The 20,808-nt window shown below is 40.9% G+C and overlaps 1 protein-coding gene across 1 annotated transcript in view; it reads left to right on the top strand.

The window, feature by feature from the left end:
* Window positions 1-20,808, top strand: part of SPOCK1 (SPARC (osteonectin), cwcv and kazal like domains proteoglycan 1) — a 458,564-nt gene that overhangs the window by 295,673 nt on the left and 142,083 nt on the right. Inside the window, exon 5 of the mRNA XM_077824201.1 lies at window positions 16,685-16,817. Coding sequence (XP_077680327.1) covers window positions 16,685-16,817 — 133 coding nt within the window. The remainder of the gene's footprint in view (window positions 1-16,684; window positions 16,818-20,808) is intronic.

The following is a 20,808-nucleotide window of genomic DNA, read 5'->3' as shown; positions in this document are numbered from 1 at the left end:
AAGCACCCCCCTCACAACTCCCATTGGCCGGTGAGGACGGTGCTGGGGGCAGGGACAGTGTGTGGAGCTGCCCCCCCATACACACCTGCCAGGGGCACACAGAAACGTGCCAGCAGCCAGCCGCTTCCAGGAGTGGCATGAGGCCAGAGCCCTGCTGCACCGCCGGCTGGGAGCCACCTGTGGTAAACGCCTCCTGGCCAGAGCCTGCACCTCACACCCCCTCCCGCACCTCAAACCTCTGCCCCAGGTCAGAACTCCCTCCTGCACCCCAGTCCCCTGCCCCAGCCTGGCGCACCCCCCCCCTTTGAAAGGTTGCTCACCCTTGCCTTAGTATAAATTTTAATAAACTCAATTAGACTCCTTCATCTTGTAGAGCAAGTAGTCTTGAGACCCAGCAGGCCAATAGACCCTTTGCTCTATTCTGAAAGCTAGTTGCTAGCTGGAACCAGTAGAATCTACTTGAGGATTTTCAATGGAATTTCCCTTAGGAATGCGGTGGTCTTCTGTAAGCAAATACGTTGCAACACCCACATTTCTGGCATTCCTTGTTTCTAGATGTCACATTCTGCTGTTTACCAGGCCCACTCTCTTCTATCTTCTGACTGCTGGGAGTTTGAGAGTCCTCTTCTTTCTGCTTTCTCTCCCTCTTTCTTTTGGCTTCTGGGAAATAAAGGGTCTCTACTTTTCCTCTGCCCTTGAGGAAGTAGGTGCACCTTCAGTCTTCTATGCATGGGGGTTATTCCTGTTGTTTCGTGTGCCATGTGCTGGGTAGCAATATGAGAGGACTCCATGTTTGTATAACTAGATTGGCTCTTTATTAAGACAGTTTACAGAGATGCTGCAACTTCAGCTAGCATTCTAGCCATCTGCACACGTTAACTGACTGCCTGGTGCCTCCTCCAAGCTCTTCCTTCCAAGTACCATGCAGGCTGGTCCACACGGACTCTCCCTTCTTCCCAACCCCACCATGCTGGATTCAAATAGCTTCCCCTCTACTTCTCAAACTCCAAGTCCATTTGCATAGTAAATTATGCTGGAAACAGTCCTGTGATTGACAGTCCATATACTGGAACAAATTAATCCCTTTGGCATTGCATTGAAGCACAGAAAGAGCAACTGGAATGCCCATCAGCGCTCACCTCCAGTAAGACATTCAGTGTGGGAGCAATGTATGAGGTCCACTCAGCACAGTGTATGAACGTGCATGTTCACACATACAAATACACATGTACACACAGACAGTAGAGAACGTAGTGGCCATTGTTCTATATGGGAGTAGATTTGCAGGCAGAAACAGAAAGCAATCGGCAGTCTCAATACATTCAGATAATGCAGTCATTTCCCCTAATGAAATCATGGAAATTCCCAAAGAAAGCTAGTGTGCATCCAAATTCAATGGGATGGTGATAAAATGCCAAGACAAATCTGTACATTATTATTCTTTGTTATGAGAATATAAAATCCAGGTGGAGAAGTGACTTCTTTATGTCTGCAGTCATTTCACAATGTTTGTATTAAATGAAGAAATTTGTGTCTAAATCAAAGGCACAATATCCTTTTTGTTCGCATACAAGGAGACTGTTTGCTTCACGCAACTGAAATATGGTGGAACAATTCTAGTGGCTGCTGAAGAGATATGCTGTCTTCATAAAAATTTTAAAACATTGTAGAAATGAGTCTTAACTCTCAACTCAAGTAAAGGTACAACAGAGGTGATATAAAGAGAGAAATGGCTCTGGCATTCATACTGACAAATTTCAAATCCATCATTCTCTTCCTCAGAAACTGGGAAACCACTTATACAGAGGAAAGACAGAAGCAGGCCAAGGACTGCTGAATGTATTGTGCTTCCTTTCTTGGAGACAAGAGCACACTGTGAACCAGGAACAGAGAAAGTACAGACACTAGATTTAAGACTTGTTCCCTTTCAAAAAAAGAATAGTTTCCATGCAGTAAAATATTGAAGTCTGTTTTGACTTTCAAAATGTTTTCTATCTTCTCAGTAAAAGTAAATACTTGGGACCACTGTTTTTGCACACAACTTTTTTTTTTTAAACATATCTTGGTTCATAGGTAACATTCAGCTCCTGTTTGATATTAAGGGTCACATATGTTGGTTTACTTTAAGATAAAGCCATGGGGCTTTTTGGGAAGAGGGGGGAAGATAAGGTGTATCTTATCCTTACAGAGGAAGGATGGTCCATTGGCTAGGGTGCTAGCCTAAAGGACTCCAATGTAATTCGCTGCTCCCCCACAGACTTCCTGTGTGGCTTTGGGCAAAATAGGTAAAATTTTACTTAAGGTAAAAATTTCAAAAGTGCCAACACTTTTGGTAGCTTTGGCTCCTTAGCCCTATTTTCAAAAGAGAATCAGAGCACGTCTGTGTTGCAGTTAAACACCCGCAGCTGGCCTGTGTTAGCTGACTTGGGCTAAGGGGCTGTTTAATTGTGGTGTAGATGGTCAGGCTCAGGCTGGAGCCTGGATTCTGGGACACTCCTTCCTCGCAGGGTCCCAGAGCCCAGGCTCCAACTCGAGCTCGAACATCTACACTGCAGTTGAACAATCAATTAGCCCAACCCCCATGAGCCTGAGTCAGCTGGCAATGGCCAGACCCAGCTTTTTAATTGCAGTTTAGACATATTCTAAGAGACTTAGGAACCTAAGTCTCATTGACAATAGTTATAGGTAGTCTCCTAAGGGCCAGACTTTTAAAGGAATTTATGCATCTAAAGATGCAAATAAGCACATAATTGGTATTTCCAAAAGTGCCTTGGGGGTCTCACTTCTATCAAAATCAATTGATCTTTTTATTTTGTATTATATTCTAATAATTACAATAATGCTGTGTGATATACAAAATAAAAACATTGCAATGAAAAGGAATTTCAAAATGAAATATTGAAACACTTCATTCCAAAAACGTCAAAACAAAATATTTCAGCATTATCAGGGTTTTTTTCCTTTTTGCCTCCAAAAAGAAATTTTGCCAAATCAACACAATTTTGCAGCATTTTCCATGGAAAATTGTTTCATCTAAGTTTTTTCTGAGCAGCTGTAGCCTCAGTTTCCCCTCTATAAAAGGGAACAATAGCCTACCTCACAGGGATTTTGTGAGGGGAAAAGCATTAAAGGTTGTGAGGTGATCAGATACTGTGGTACTGGGAGCCAGATAGGTGCCTTAGATGGATAGACATATACTTCTTTGTAGCACAAGTACAGAATAATCGATGTCTTATGTAGCCTACGGTGTTATACCCTGAGCTAAATTCTGCCTTCCGTTATACTAGCATACTTTCACTGGAACTTTATAAGCCCTCTTATAGGGAGAGTTGTTAGCAATCCCTATATTTAGGTTGTCTGAAACTTTCCATTAAAAATTATTTTTTTCATTTTATTTTATTTTTGAGAAACTCTCTCACTCCACCATTGTTTGCAGCAGGCCTTTGAAACTCAGCAGCATGAAAACCCTTGGGCTAGAGAAGTGCCTTTTATTTGTCCCATGAAATTACATTCAAGGTGACCTGAGTTATAAGCTGTTAATTTCCTTTCTTGTTGCATTCCTCTGGAAAATTCTGGCATTTTGCTACCAAACTAATAACTGACCATCTCTATTCTAAAGAGCTGCCTTACACCACCACCAAAGCTGTCAGGGCCCCATTGTGCTAGGCATTGCACATGCACATAGAAATATAGCCTAGCACAATGGGGACCCTGATGGGACCCTTTCAATGTTACCACAATACAAATAAATAATGCTACTATACACTTCCCCATTTCCAAATGGGCAAAAATCCAGTCTTCCTCAACAGCCAAGTACATTAGTCAGCCCTCTAGCCTTTGTAAAAGAGTTTGTGACCAAAGTATGTGTGAGGGAACCATTTTTCTCTTAGTTAGAAAACTATTCATTTCTCTGAAAATGTGAGACTAGTGAAATACTAGTACACTTACACAGTGAGAATGATCTTTCTCAGTCTCTCTTCATAGGGTGTTTGAACAGTTTGATCATTATTTTCTGTTCCTTTTGAATGAATGTGGTGCTGTAAAGACAGCCCAGAAGACGGAGGCCCTTCCTTCATCCGCAGAACATGAATGGCATTGATACTGCCATGGCAGGATTTTCCTGCCAAAGTGCCTTGATCCTGTTCTGAAACTACAGAAAGGAGAGGATCTCTTTGGACCATTCTGTCTTGGTCCTGTTTGTCTGCCAGGAGTCAGTTAGTGCTTCCATATGTTGGAAGTTGTCCACTCAGAATTAGATTCAGGCCACCAACTAATTTCTTCTGGAAATTTGTATTATCAGTAGTTAGTTAGATCTTCGCCCCATTTCATTCTCAAGGTGTGACTTTGCATACTGTCACATGTGTGGGTTTGTTGTTAATTTAACCCCCAGCGTGAATTTCCTAGATATTTTTGTTTTTTGACTGGCAACAAAGGTTAAATGAGCTGGAGTCTGAATCTTTTTAAAAGACCTGCATAACCATATTCAGAAAGAACCTCATTGGTCTTCGGCTGAAATCTCATGCTCATAATCCCATTACATTATATTCAGAAAGAGTTTTCTGTATAGTACTTTATGCACCAATTTAGTAAATAATTTTTCATCTTTGGGGCTAAAAATAATCAAAGGCTAAACACTGTGCAATAGTATTAGCTCTTGTTTATACACAGTCTGAACTATATGCATTTTGTTTTCTTATTAATATTACATTCATTTAGAGACAGGATTGAATTTCCTCTGGTAAAATCAGGTTTTTATGTAATTACATTTGAACTTGCTTGTTGATTATGAAATATTATTGACAACTTGACTATTTTGAACCAGTTCTGATATGATGAATGTTGATTCAAATGGGGCACATGTTGTCCATCAGTATCACTTGCCATTAAAATGGCGTTATAATTTCTCAGTTGTTCCTCTGAATCATCAGAATCGTTATATTGGGTAGCAAAATTATTCAGCTAGTGAAAAGCACAACAGGCCTGTGTTCTCTGGTAAGCTGTTGTCTGTTAAGCTGTTGTCTGAAAATTAAACCCCATATTCTTGATTTACCTATTTTATATTAAATTTGCAAAGTCACTTATTAATTTCATGCCTTTATGTACCAGCCTATCACTAAGCTACTGAAAAAATCATACTATATTTCAGCATAGCTATGCACGAAAACCATCCACAGGTAAAACAGGTGACCAGATTTGGTCCAAATTCTCATCCTCTGCCCTGCCCCCACATAATGTCAAGCCAATGAGCTTTGTGCAGTGGTTTGGCAATAGAATCTTCAGCCACTCCAGAGCCTCCACTCCATAGTAGTGGTTACAGCCTGGGAGGTGCTCCCTGCGGCGGATCTTGGATCAATATCATCCATAGACTCAAAATTTCAGACTGGTCATGTGCCCAGTAGAGCTCGTCAAAGAACTATTTTATTTTATTATTAATATTTATTCTATTTTATTTTATTTTATTCTAATGAAAAATTTCTAATGAAAAATTTTAATTACTCATTTGTAATTTTTCCCAGGACATTTCAAATGGGGGAAAAAATCATTTCAAATTGTTACAAGTTATTATTGGGCTCAATTCAATGGTAGCTAAGTGAAATTCTATGGGCTGTGTTATACAGGAGGTCAGATGATTCTTGAAAATCTAGGAATTGCAATTTGAACTGAAACTAAACTAATGTATCATATCATTTCATCTTCCTTTCTTTGTGATTAATATTTGTGCTGATTTTCATAAAGAGACAGAGGATGAAAAGAACAAAAGGGTAAATGACTTACAGCTTGTATATTTTTCTGACTATGGCACGCTTTACGGGATTGCCAATAGAATTGTACAATTTTACAGCTCATCAAAGCTGCAAAAGGAAACCATAAAAAAACAGACAATACTACATAGACGTGTTATTGTGGGGGTTACCGTAATAAAATAGGAGAAGACATACATAAATAGGGAGAGGAGGGAGGGAAGGAAGAGGAAAAAGGAGGAGGGGCTAGGTGGAATGGAGATAAGGCATTCTTTGAGCCCTCTCTTTTATCCAAATGTGTCTAGAAACAGGGTCCACATTTCTTCAAATTCATATGTATCATTTCACTTCTAAATTTCCCATTGAAAAATTTAGTTGAAAACAACATTCTCTTATGGGAGGGGAGATGTTTTTGATGAAACCCCATTTTTCAACAGGAAAATTTTTTACTCAGAAAATTTCAACTAGCTGTATTTCCTGACCTTCTCACGGGCTTTCCCAATCCTGGTCTTCTGCACTACCATGGAGGAAACTGCTATCCATCAAATCCTCTGTGGTGCTCAGGTGGTACAGAGTCTCCTCACCCAAGTAACATGGCTAAACCCATTTCACCTATCCCCATATGCAGCAGAACTGCAGCAGTTCCATTTTGGTAGTATATGCCTCTATGTGATGAAGTTGAGCCAATGTGTGATACCACAGTGACATACTATTAACTCTTTAAACCATTAAAAATTTGATAGGCATTATAATTTGGCAATGTTAAGAGGTTGACTTAATCCTATCAAACTGTCACCCATTTGTGCCCTAGTTCAGCAATATGAAGGAAGTGATGGTATATATCCACCACAGTATGCAGTGGTTTGTATCCAAGTCGCCTAGAGTTGGGTAAAAGGTTCCCACTTTTTTCTAGTTGTATTTGAGTGTTGAATTTACTTGTATTTTGTTTTCTTGTAGATACTCCAACATTTTACACCCAGGAGGGAATTTCTAGGTGGCTTCCCTATTCCTAGTTGTTTCTTCTAATGTTTTGAAGTAGGTCCTTTCAACTATGAATGTTAAAGCAGGATTAGAATCAGTTAAATTTCAGCAAAAAGGGCTTCATTTGCTTTGGCCTTGGTGTTCCCAATACATTCATTCATAAGCAGGATTACTGGCACAGACAAACGTGGTCCGTGTGTGTGTGTGTGTGTGTGTGTGTTCCCTTCCATTGAATAGAGATTTGCAGTCTGTCAATTTATGGCAGCCAGTGTTCTTGACTAAGTTTTAATTTGTTTGTTTTGACATTTGATGTGGCGTTAGCAGTTATAGGATTAAAAAGCATCCAAAAAATGTCTCTTTTAATGTCTCAAAAAATCTCTATAGAAAAATGCACTCTTATTTTTGGAGGATGTGTGTCATTTTTAGGAAGTAGGGGTTCACACGCATCAGAAGAATTTGATACAACCAATTCAAAATTTGAGCTACTGCCATATGGCTGGCCTATTGACTAAAATGAATTTGACTCATCTCAGATAGTGACATTATATGCTATTGTTTCTGACAAAACCATACACTCCTCTACAGCCTTTTAAGTAATATAATCACTTTTTAAACTTGAATGGGCTCCTACAACTGAGAGAGTTGCAGTCATGTACTGTGAACTGAGCCATGAATGAAGAAACTAACACAACAAAATTTCCTGCATATATCTTCTTCTTCAGTTGTGCATGTTAAACAAATTGTTATTAAAACTGGTAAGTTGCATTTTCTCTTTGAAAGAATAATACACCATTGTTAATGCTCACATTTATTAAATAGCATTCTGTTCGAGAGAGTAAATTTGTTTCAAACATCAGAAGAAAGAGAGCCTTCAAAGGAATGTGTTCATGGTGGAAAATGAACTGTCTGAAAGGAATAGAAGGAAATTCTACTGCTATGCAGTATGTAAATAAAATAACTCAAACCAAAATCAGTTAAATCACTGTTACTCATTAGTAGGGCCTTAATTCATGGTTCATTCTGGTCAATTTCATGGCCATGGGATTTGAAAATTAGTCAGTTTCACATTTTCAGGTGTTTATAGCTGAAATGTCACAGTGTTGTAAACGTGGGATTCTCCACCTAAAAGTGGATGGGGGGGTCTTAAAGCTGTTGGGGGGGGTTGTGGGATTGCCACCCTCACTTCTGCGCCAGCTTCAGAGGCCAGCTTTAGTCGCAAACGTGGAGGTGGGTGTGATCTCCCCCTTGCTGCTGGGAGCCTCCCAGCTAGGGGCTCCTAGCTGGTAGTCCTGGCCAGGCTGGGGAGGGACAAGACTTGCTCTTCCCCTGCACAGCCACTCTCGGGGGGAGATCACACCCACCTCCGGATACTGCCCCCTTCTGCAGGAAGCTGTGGCAGCTGGGCAGCAGCCCCAGAGCTTCCTGCAGCAGGGGGGAGGTACCTGGAGGTGGGGCTGATCTCCTCCCCGAGAGCAGCCATGCAGAGGAAGAGCAAATCCCGTCTCTCTACAGCCCAAGGACTAGCAGCTGGAGCCTGGGGAATGAATGGTAGGAGCCTCTGGCCTGGGCGCCCTCAGTCTTACCCCTCTCAGTCCCCTCCAATAGCTGAATTTCACAGGGGAGCGTTTATTTCACAGTCCGTGACACGTTTTCATGGCCATGAATTTGACAGGGCCCTAGTCGTTCGAGTGAATAGCCTAATGGCCTGGTTTCTGCATTCACACCAACAAATTGTCACTGACTTCAAGTTTGCTGCATGGAGAGCAGAATTTAGCCTCAAGGCTGTGTGTGTGTGTGTTCCGTTTATTCTCACTAAACTGGTGGAAAAAGCCACCAGACTCCGAGTTACTGAAATTACTTGAAATGGACAAATTACATTACTTTTTTTGAGTGGGGATGGGAGGTCAGAAAATTTTATTAGCACCAGATGAAATCTTACTTCAGCCACTGACCCCAAAATATGAACTCTGAGAGAGACAAAATATGAGTTATAAATGGTCTGAGCAGTGAGGCCACGCAAACAGGGAAAAACAAACACATGACTCTTGGATCTTGTTAATCTTACAAGGTTGTCTCAAGAAAAGCATGAATTTAAACTGTGCATGTGGATCAAATTCAGATCTTTAATACCCATGAGTCAATGTCTCAGGATCAGGTTTGTCAGGCCCCAATCAAGCAAAGCATTTAAGCATATGCTTAGCTTCAAGTATCTGAGTAGTCCACTGACACCATTGAAATTATTCACAGACGAGCTTAAGTGCTTTGCTTGAAACATCACTGATATCAGTGGGACCAACTCACACGCTTGAAATTAAGCATGTCGTAAAGGGCTTTGCTAGAATGGAACCTAAGGCCCTGATCCTGCAAATACTTCCAGAGCTATTCAACATTACTACCTTAAGTAGTCCCATCTGCACTGCTCACGTCATAAAGTTAAGCCTGTATATAAATGTTTGCAGGATTGGGGCCTAAATGATGATGTAATGGTAGAACTGGATTTTGAAAAATAATGTAGTGAGTAGCATCGGAATTCATAAATAAAAAATTCAGGATGTGTTAGTATTCAGTTGTAGTTCATGCATTCCATTTATTCCCATAATAGTCATTAACTTGAGCAGTTTCTATTCAGTGAGAAATGCGGCAAATACAACAGGACGCTTTCTGTGGATGTTCAAAAAGAAGCCCCCCCGAGATAATATAAATGTCATATATGAGATCACACCCCCAAATAGACGGGCGGGCATAAGGGAAGAAAATCTTTTTCTCTCAGGTTCTGTATTCTGACAGATCATAGTTTTACTCTGAGTTTGTATGCTCCCAGAACTGTGCAGGACACATAGATAAAGGTAAATGAACACATTTTCCTGTCAAACTGAAAAGACAAAAATCTTTGTAATGGAAACAGCTCCAGAAAGTAAAATATTCATGATATGTTAGAGGCCAATAGAGCATGATAAATGCTGCTTACTTTTAGAAAAGGGTAATGGCCATCATTTTTACCAAATCACTTATTTGATTGAGTATTAATTTGTACATGACTAATAAGTTAAATACTAATCGTAACTACTTTAAATTCATGTAATCTTGGATTACAAATGGTAATCTAAAAATATACTTTCACTCAAATGGCTGCCGGCTGAGAAATTAAAATTGAAAGTACAGTACACATTGATTTTAGTCAGAAATCCTCAACAGACTGAAAAGATTTGTTTCTTCAGCTTAGCTATTCAGGGATGAAGTTACCTATATAAAAATTTAAAAAAAAACACACAACAGCATAAGACAAACCTATCTTATGCATAGTAGGCCAAATTCTGATGTCCTTCTTCCTTCAAAACTCTTCCTGGCTTCATTTGCCTGACTAAGAATTAAGGTGAATCTTCAGGATTTGTTACCAGATTTGAAAAGGTACTTGGGCATCTAAATACTTTTTAAAATCTGTCCGTTGGCCTGTCTTTAAGTTATAAGGCTAAGATTTTCAATGGGAGCTAGGTGCCTAACTCCCTTAGGCACTTTTGAAAATCTCAGCTTAAATCTATAACTTTAAGTGAGTAGGAAGTGATTATTATCTGAAAACCATCCTTCCTCTCTAGATGAGACTGCTCACTAGTCCTTCTTGTCTTCTGTTTAGATCAAGGGTGGGCAAACTTTTTGGCCTGAGTGCCACATCTGGGAATAGAAATTGTATGGTGGGCCATGAAAACGAAATTAGGGTTGGGGTGCAGGAGGGGGTGAGGGCTCTGGCTGGGGGTGCGAGCTCCAGGGTGGGGCCAGAAATGAGGAGTTCATGTGCAGGAGGGGGCTCCAGGCTGGAGCAGAGGAGTGAGGTGTGGGGGGTGGGAGGGCTCCAGCTGGTGGTGCGGGCTCTGGGGTGGGGCTGTGGTTCAGGGGTTTTGGGTGCAGGAGGGTACTCTGGGGCTGGGATCGAGGGTTTCAGAGGGTGGGAGGTGGATCAGGGCTGGGGCAGGGGGTTCAGGCACAAGGGGAGGCTCAGGGGTGCAGGCTCCAAGCGGCGCTTACCTCAAGCAGCTCCCAGAAGCAGCAACATGTCCCCTTCTGACTCCTACGTGAGGTGCAGCCCGGCAGCTCTGCATGCTGCCCTGTCTGCAGGTACCACACCTGCAACTGGTTCCTGGCCAATGGGAGCTGCAGGGGTGGCACTTGGGGCAGGGCAGCATGCAGAGCGGAGGCCCCTGGCTGCCCCTATGCATAGGAGCCGGAGAGAGGGATATGCCGCTGCTTCCAGGAGCCGCATGGAACAGCCCCTGACCCCGCTCCTTGGCTGGAGTGCCGGAGCAGGGCAAGCCCCAGACCCTGCTCCCCAGTGGGAGCTCGAGGACCAGCTTAAAACAGCTGGTGGTCTGGATCCAGCCCGCAGGCCATAGTTTGCCCACCCCTGGTTTAGATATTGTAAATCAGAGGAGCCCAATGTTTCACTTTGTATCAACAATTCCATTTATAGATTGTTTAGTCTTTTTTTATTATTTATTTAAACAAACCAGGATTTGTAGTTTGGTCACTAGTCAATTCTGTGATTTCTTAGACCAGGACAGAACTTGTGGGGGTAGTCTTAGGCACCACACATTGTGTTATGTAGTCTGAGAGTGAAGGGGGATGTCCATCTATCTCTGGTGACCTTTGTTCCTCTCATTGTAGTCCAAGCAAATTCAGTCTCTTCTTTCCCAAGAGAAAGCTGTATAGGATTTTGAAAATAATGTATGTGCATGATGTTTAAAATGGGCTAAAACAAATAGCAGCTCCCTATGATCTATAGAAATGAGTCTGGACCAGATGTACTTTAGTTTTTGCTTTGGCAAAACCATGATTATCATGCATTTGCCTTTCCAAAGTCCAAGCCAAGATCACTTTTGGTTTTGGAGTCATATCTCACAAGAAACAGTAAAAGGCTCCCACAGGCAGCAACGATAAGAAAGCATATTTATTTAAGTTTCTTAAGTTAGAATTATTTTAAATGTATCTATCCATTGCCTTAAGTACAATACATAACATCTACAAAGTCCAGACGTATACAATTGGGATCATTGTGCACCACCCGTCCACCACTCAGCCATGATGAGATTCTTCCCTCTGATCCACTCGCACCTACTCAGTCCAACATTCCCCACCCCCCATACATGTACATGTACATGCATTGGAAGAGCTTGGGAAAATAAATGGGCTTTTCATTGTGCCCTAAAGGTCATTAAACTTGGGCTTTGATGGACCAGAGTTAGTGGGAATTCCAAAGTCAAGTACCACTCACCAAAAATACTCTGTATCCTCTCTAAACTTGGAGTTTGGCAGCTCAAGCACCTCAGGTGATCTTGGCTAGCGCAACACAGGAGAGAGGTCGTCTCTAAAGAAGACAGGTCCAAAGTGCATTAGAGCGTCAAAGCTTACAATCAAAACCTTGGATAGCAGCTGAAAGAGAATCAGAAGCTATTCCCAGCTGCCCAACATGAGTGAGAGTCGCCAGTAAGTAAGCAGGGCTGACATGTTCTGTACTAGCCGATGGTGTTACTCGAAGCAGAGTGTATTATACGCATCCAGCCTTGATTCCAATGTGATTTCTAAGAAGCTCTAGACACATTAATGGGATAAAGGGAAGAGTTGGATCAAACGTGTGAATGAATTGCAGCCAGAGAGAAGGTGGAAAGGAGCAGAGTCGAAGAATGCAGCATGGCAAGGCATGAGACGCAGTCAGTCCTCGGCCTGAATCAGAACTAGTTCAGCCTGGAGACTGGCAAATAGCTTGGAAGCTGCTCAGAGGAGAGAAGAGTGCATGGCCTGTTCATCTTCCATTACTGCTCTGCACACGGCTTCTCACATCAGTGACATGGAGACTATTTAAGAGTGCAGAGTACACAGGACACGTCCACACACAAAGGGCAGCTGGACATTGCCAAGCAAGGCACGAGATTTGTGTTTCCAGAGTGTGAGTCCAACTGTACACACCATACAGATCCCCGCTGCTGTGGCAGCTGGATGAGTCATGAGATAGAGGCTCTGGATATGCATTTATATGAACAGGTCCCACACCATGCAAACACCAAACAGCCTTGTGTGAAAGACAACTGAATGTGTCCCAGATGGTACTCTGTGTGTGTGTGTGTACAGTGGGTGCCTTTGACATCTTGATATTTATTCTTCTCTTAGTTAAATTTACCTCAACATTTTGAGTGTCATACACCATTCCAAGTAGAGGCGATACGTCAAAAAGTGCAGCACACGTACATACCATGGTGAAGGAAAGCCAGGATTTTAATTGTGCCAACTGATTGAAAGACAATATGTACATGGGGTGGAAGCCCTGTGTCAGGGAAAGGGACCCTAGTTTAACTGGTAATCGGGATCAATGTGGAGGAAAAGGACAGGTTGATTTGTAAGTTGAGATGCTCCATTGAATCCATCCTGTTTGCACTTTATAAATCTGACCACTCTGCTTCCTGTGGCTGTCTAGATTGGAGATCACTGTGATAGCACGTGGAGAGCCCTGTCTAGTCACCGCAGGGTGCAGTAAAACTCTTCCTGCTGTGGGTGGCCGTGCAGAGGCTTCAGTAAGCAGCTCCCTGCTGGCAGAGGGTCAGGAAGAAAGTCCTTTCTTGCATCCTTAGCTCTCTTTCTCCTCAGACCCTCCAACTTGTCTGTGGATCAGGGTGTTGTCTGGGGAGAGATGGGAATGGAATTCCTCCTGCTGCTGTATCTAACTTCGTGTGTGTGTGTGCTCGTGTGCTGGGGCTGCAGTGTACAGCTTCCTCCACAGAAAACTTTTTCCCTTCCTCCCTCCTCTGTCACGCTGCAAATTTTCTCCCCATTCCAAAGGGCCTTACGTAGGCAACGTATTCTGCCCCTGCTTCTATCCCAGACCTGTAGCTGCTGCCGCTGCACAAACTGCTGCTTTTTACAAAAGTGACAGCGGCCTCTAATGGGTCCAAAAGCTGGCTAGATTTTGTCATGAGATTTGGGCCATCTTGTCTGGAGCTGGATATTTCTTCCCCGGACACACAGTTTTGGATCCATAGCCAGTCAGATATGGATGTAGGGCTTCAGAACCGAAAGCTCTGTAATCTCTGGGTGCTTGCATCAGAGGATTTAGCTTGCTAGTAATAGTAACTCTAGCATGTAAAATTGAATGCGCTTGTCAAGAGACGAGAGTTGCCCTGTATATTGGGGGCTTCTTCAAGATTACAGGGGAATTCTGACTTTGACCACAGGCTCCAATTTTTGAGGTCTTATGACATGGTGATGGGGTTCTTTCTGTGGACACTTGCTTCCTAATAGCACTATTTATCACTGTGACAAAGGTTAGAATAGAAGAAAACTTGAGCTGAAATGGAAGAATAGAATTTTTATTATGTTAACAGCTGAATGTAACATTACATCAGAGTTTGTACTGTGTAGCAAATTGCAATCTGTAGTGAAATTGCTTTAAAAATGTATCCATATATATTTTTCTAGAAGTGTGATAAAGTCATTCAGTGGTACTTTGAAATGCATTTGTAGCTAAACTGCTTGATGATATATTTTATATTATGCTGTAAGGACAAAGCAGTCGGATAATGGTTATTTTTCTTCGTGTTTGCAATGAAGTCAATGTCCTTCGCTAGTAAATGTTTTGATGCCTGAAAGAGAAGAACTTATCTGTATGGTGAACATGTCTTGTGGTTAATGAAAAAAAAAGCATGTTATTAGCTTACTACTGTATGCTAATGATAATAGCAACATAACAATGTGTTTTCAATAGATTTAATATAATGCCTGAAAATACTGATCAGGCTTGGAAATACACAGTGTTACAGTGATATGGGCTCTTCAAGGATAGTGTAGGATTATGAGAGGGATTCTAGAGAGCCTTCTCCAAACAAACATTTTTAATGATGAAAGAAGAATACTTGAGTTGCTGCGGATTCATTTGTTGTGTTGTAATGAATGGAGTGGAGTGATATGCTGGATGTTCATAATGTGAGTCCGAAGTTTCACATCTGATTTTGCATCCACACTAGCAAGCCGACTTTTGAATGCACTTTTGCCACATACACACACGTTACACAGGTTTCAGAGTAACAGCCGTGTTAGTCTGTATTTGCAAAAAGAAAAGGAGTACTCGTGGCACCTTAGAGACTAACCAATTTATTTGAGCATAAGCTTTCGTGAGCTACAGCTCACTTCATCGGATGCGTACTGTGGAAAGTGTAGAAGATCTTTTTATATACACACAAAGCATGAAAAATACCTCTTCCCTCCCCACTCTCCTGCTGGTAATAGCTTATCTAAAGTGATCACTCTCCTTACAATGTGTATGGTAATCAAGTTGGGCCGTTTCCAGCACACATTACACGTGCACTCCCACATGACTGAATAGCCATCTGTCTAGCCACATGCACAGGGAATGCCATTTTGGGGAGATTCCCACATGTGGTAGGTAGCATGCAAAGATAGGTATAGAACTGGGTGTCTGGTTTCTAAAAATCAGGTCCTGAAACCTGAAAGTGAATTAGAAAAACATCTAATATTGTTAAGAGCTAAATTCAAGCTACACACCAAGATGGAGTCCAGTCTCTGTTTTACAAAGAATGCCACTCCAACGGAATACTGAGTGACATCCCTTACAGCCAATCAAATACAAGACAGAACTATTATGCTATTCTGATTGGCAGACAATCCCAGAGGCCAGGACCCTGACTTTCAGCACTGCCAAAAAGTGGTTATTTCTCTTTTTTTGGGTGCCACATACACTCCACACTACTTAGTGGTAATGTAAATTATTACAATACTCAAGACAGTTCATTATAATAGGAAAGTGAAGCTATTGATCTGCATTTTTAGCAATCAGTTGCATTTATTGGGTGTTCATCTTATCTTTTTGAGATCGATGTTAAAATCCAAAGGTTTCATACACATTTTTGAAATGCTGTAACTGAGTCTTCCACAGTTTTGGGAAAGGTACTTTATATAGAAAGTATATAAATTTATATAAAGGAAAGGAAGGATGACAGTGGTACAATCTCTTGAGATTGTTCTAAATTCTTTAGGAATGTTCTTGATCCAAAAATAACATACATTGGAAAGTTGATGTGAAGGGAAGATGGAAGCTGATGTCACTACATGTGCAGAGCAAAAATTGGTTGCATGATCTTAATTGCATGTCCATACTTTTAAATCTTTAATGTAAACTGCAGCATTTCTTTAGGGATTCTTGCCTATAAGTTGTTGTTAAACATTTTGATCCTGAACTCCATCTTAACAATTGTATTTAAGAAGTTTCTCATTGTTTATAATTTTCTGGAAAGCTGGAACACTTAAAATCAACTCTGCCACTGACTGACTTAATATATGACTTTGTGTAAGTCATTTAACTTCTCTAGGGCAGATTTTGGAAACCTGTCATGCATTTCATGAACACAAAGTTTGCAGGCAGAATTTGTCATTTAGATGTGCATTTACCTGATTTGCAAGTGCAATCAGGTACATAGATGTCTAAAAAACTGTCAGTTACATAAGCAATTACTTGTTGGCACAAATATAGGGACCCAAATAAGGCAGGGGCTGAAAATCGGGTCTTCTGTGTTACCATTTCTCCAAATACAAGATGGAGATGATGATAATCGTATTTTCCTGCCACGTAGGAATGTTGCAAGGATTAGCTATATTACATTTGTAAATAAGGTTTTTTCAAGTTATAAAGTAAAATATAGCAGCTAAGTTCATTAATGTAACAGTAAAGTATATTAATTATAGATTGGAAGAGAGCTATGTATTGTAGAGGCATTGTAGAGAGTATGTTATAATTTTCCAAATTATGAGGGTATAGCTAGGAGCTACATTTAATTTTCAGGGTTTTTTAAATGAATACAGTAAATAAACAGGATTTGAATGACTAAGAGAAGTTCTCATGCTCTTGTTTTTCACACTCATATCTCAAGACTGATTTTTTGTTTGTTTTGTTTTGTTTTGTTTTGCAGCCTTTGGCAAAAGAAAGGAAATCTGGCCGCGAAACATTGGATTGGACCAGCCAATTTAGTCAAGTGCAAGCCATGTCCGGTGATGCATGCCAGCCCTGTCTGTGGCTCTGATGGACATACTTACACTTCCAAGGTAAATTCACTTTACAGTCAGAAACTCGGTCTGCAAGGGCCGCCCAGGTTGTAATGTGGAGAAGTTCTATTTGTAGCAAGCAAATCGTATTAAAACAGTTTGTAGAAACTGGTGCTAAGGCCACATATTTCTGTATATTAAAAATGCTGATGATTTTATAATTATGATATTTGGGGAAACACCAATGTGTAATTGAAAATCCCCATTTCTGGAACCTCTGAGTTAATATTGCCTTATATTTGCTCTTTCCCCGATGCACTAGATCATTTCATTCATCGTATGGTTAGATAACAAAAACCCTAGTTCTCACTGCCAGCTTTGTCCTCAGACGAGCAATGTCACTCTGAGATGGATTTCCTGTTGCGTGGATAACATATTACAGTTCACTTAAGTCATGGTTTTAACATTCTTGTGTTCCATAAATAGCATACATTATAGCTGAGAAAAAAGTACTCCCAGAACCCAGCAGGTATAAATTGGCCCAGTGTTATACTGACAATATGATTGCCTTAGGGCTTGTTTCAATAAAAGAAACCAGCTCCACAACCATGTTTAATTCAGCAGTCCAAATCGCATGCTGTTGGTATTAAGCCTTCCTTGTTTGTACAATGCAGTGCTCTATATTTATATATCATGCTTTTGGCATGGGGAATTATGTCTTGGGAATGTCTCTAATGTCTTTAGGGATAGATTCTTCTCTACTAACAGCCAGAATATGGCTTGACAGCCAGTAAAATTATCTTTAAAAGTTTCAAGATGGCCCAAAAAGAAAATAAAATGCTCAGTAGCAGAAAGTTCTGGAACATATCAGAGGAGAGCAAGGCAGCATAGTTTGGGTCAGTAACACTAATTCTTGTATTCTCGCTGCCTCTGCAGGTAAAATACTCCATCCTTAAATATAGATAGATACAGACATTCGCATATGGCTGTGGCTCATCCATTTAAACTCCTGTTTTACTTGAGCAAAAAGATCCCCATAGCCAACAGAAAATAATAGCAGAAGCTTTCCTTTCTGTCTTGACCCGCATCCATGTACTAGTAAAAAATGAATGCTATGAACTGTCTACTGAACATGTCACTTTTAATATCTATTATCCTCCTTAAGTTTGTGCACCATAAATGACAACCAAGACAGTATTTTCTCATCATCAGTGTTTGGCCTTGGGCAAACCTTGAGCTGGTTTGAAATTGCAGTCAAATGACTGAAATACATTTCTACTGCTGCCTGCCCCTGTCCCAGTTACTAGTCTTTTCCTCCAAATAACTGTACATGACTCCCTGATTTCTCCTTTCCCCTCCACCCCAGCTCCCTGCCTCCCAAAACAGGTTTTCATGTTACTTTGATGTTTATCTTTCCATCCTCCTCTCCTCTTAGCCCTTTGGAACATGATCAGATAGAACAAATTGTTAAGTCAGTAGTAAGTGGTTTCCTTTGTATATTCAGTCACACTATTTCACTCGCTCAGCATACCTCTGTCACTCAGCCTGAGGACTGGATCTCTTAGCTGATCCCCCTCTGTTTTTTTTTATTGTTAACGCCCAATACTTTTTGATCCAAAACCACTGATGTTATAAATTCATCAAAATGTTGCAACTAAGCTGTGAAACTAAGGGCTGTAATGAAGGTATCAAATGACTCCAACTGTTGAATGTTCTTATCTGGAAGACCTACCTCTCACTAGTCTCCTTCTGTTATGAGCGATACGCATCAGACTCATGAATAAGCAACCCTGGCTCATCTTGATCTATTATCTATTTCTGTATATATTGCTCAAGTCCCTGGAGTGGTAAGATACGCAGCTACGTTTTTTGGTCAGACTTTTCAAATGCACCAACTACTGTGCAGTGTAGCGTGAATCTCTGCTTAAAAGTTTTCCAGTTATTGTCAATATTACCTACCATTTGCTGGGGAACTGTGAGTTTTGATTGCTTTCTTTGTAGTGTAGCACAGAAGTCTTATCTTTTTCTCATGTTGCACATTTGTAGTTGCTTTTCTTTAGATCTCCTTTGAATTGAAGCCTCTCCTGGCACCATGTAATGATCAGTAATCCCTGAACAGCCATGTCAGCCCCAGCAGCCAAATGCTTCCATACTTGACCTTTACTAAACAAGTAACAGATCCGTCGTAGTAGCAATTTTCTGCAATAGCTCTTTGCAGTATGTTGTAAGAATATATAGCTGTAATGCCTCGTGCAATACAGTGCATATCGTTACACTAGCCAGCGGAGCATTGTGGCTCCTGCCTTCGCTACAAGCGTCCCCATAAAAGCTCTCCTCAGTTTCCTTTTTTAGCAAGAGCTACCTTTTGGCAAGTTTACGTTAGATCTGGTTGAAAATCGGAATTTCCATCCTGTGGGAAAATTCTGAGATTTTGACATCTGTTTTCATCTTGAATCAGGAAAGAAAAGGTGAAATATTGAAATGTTTCTTGGAACAGAAAGAGGTGAAAAAAATGGATTCAGAAATGTTGAAACCATTCAACATTAATCTTTGTGCCCCATAGCTGCTGCCATTCCTCATGGGAGATGTAGTTCTGATGCCTCATGTTCTCTGGTCTGTGTAATGCAGAAGGTCAAACTAGATTATCATTGTGGTCTCTGCTGGCTTTAAAATCTAGAGAAAGACTGGGAGCCATTTCAGTTCAAGAGAAAACCCCTGGGTGATCCCTCCTTTCGTATCGTAGTGACAGAACCTCTCTCTAAAGCACAATGGATCTTGGAATTATGGCTCGATTTTTCAAAAGCACTGAGCACGGTCAACTCTCTTATTACCTTTAATAGAATGGGTGGGTGCTCAGTACCTCTGAAAATTAGGCCATTAATTAAGAGCAATGCCTGCTGTCAGCCACTAGGACCATCAGCGTGTTAGATGGATGTTTTCTTTAGTGTTCCCACACATTAGTTTGAAGGGTCTGAACTGCAGAATCCTGTTTCACAGGGTAGGCTCTGTCTTAGGGTTTTATGCTGTTGCCCATCGCTGTAGTATCTGAGCATCTTCCATGTAAAATCACTAGCAATAGTGAAGTCCTTAATGGACTTCATGGAGTCACTGGCACATCTCCCTTTATAGGGTCTGAACTCTCTGTTTGGAGTAGGGTGTTTGGTTTTGATTTTTTTTTAAATATTAATGTACTTTGGGGTTTTTTCTCTTTGTTTTATTTCAGTCAGGGTTTGGGGTTTTCTTATTGGGTGGGAAAGAGAATGTGAGTACCATTTTTATGGTAGAAAGGCCTTTTCAAAGAGGAAAGTTTTGCAGCATTTCCTAAAGATTCACCTAATCTCCCCTGGAAGTTTGTTGAATAGCTGGAATACGTTCCCATTAGTTTTCCCAGATTCCTTATATTTTTTTCTTTTTGGATACCTAAAAGAGAAGTTGTATTTATTTTTTTCTGGCTTTCTAAAGTATCCTGTTCTTAGGGTACTTACTTTAAGGAGCATAAATTAAATAAGCATGAGTGAAGCCATTTCAATTTTTAATTCCTTTTAGTTACTCATAGTTTCGAGATTATCCTGCACTCAATCCACAGAAATTGAGTGATTTCATTTTGAAATCAGTTGGCTATAGGCCTCTTTACCTCCCACTTTCTCTGTGTAGCAACTATAGCAAGTTAAAAGGTTTTAGTGACACTCCATAAAGAGCCCCCCTAAAACATCTACTTCCTAAAGTAGCCACCGTTGCCACATAAATTCTGCTGTTGAGGCTAGAATGCAAGAGCTAATTTATGGCATGGTCTTTCTAATGGCATGACTTCCGTGGCAAAATGCCATTCAAATATCAGACTTTTTAGGCCCTTGATATCTTGAGGTTAGCAATTGCAGAAAGTCACCAGAGAGAGAAGAATTTCACAGCATAGGAAGACAAGTGTTTTCTGTGAGTAGCAATTGGCAGGTTTTAGCATCTGCCATCACACAGAAACTTCTGTAGAATCATATAGCTCCACTCAAATCAGCTCCCACGTTTGCTTTCTTAAATAGCTCTTACATATTAGCAA

The sequence above is a fragment of the Eretmochelys imbricata genome, chromosome 8 (genome assembly GCF_965152235.1).
Source record: "Eretmochelys imbricata isolate rEreImb1 chromosome 8, rEreImb1.hap1, whole genome shotgun sequence".
NCBI classification, from domain to species: domain Eukaryota; kingdom Metazoa; phylum Chordata; order Testudines; family Cheloniidae; genus Eretmochelys; species Eretmochelys imbricata.
Note: the sequence above shows the minus strand (reverse complement) of the source record. Positions and strands in the feature narration are given on the sequence as shown.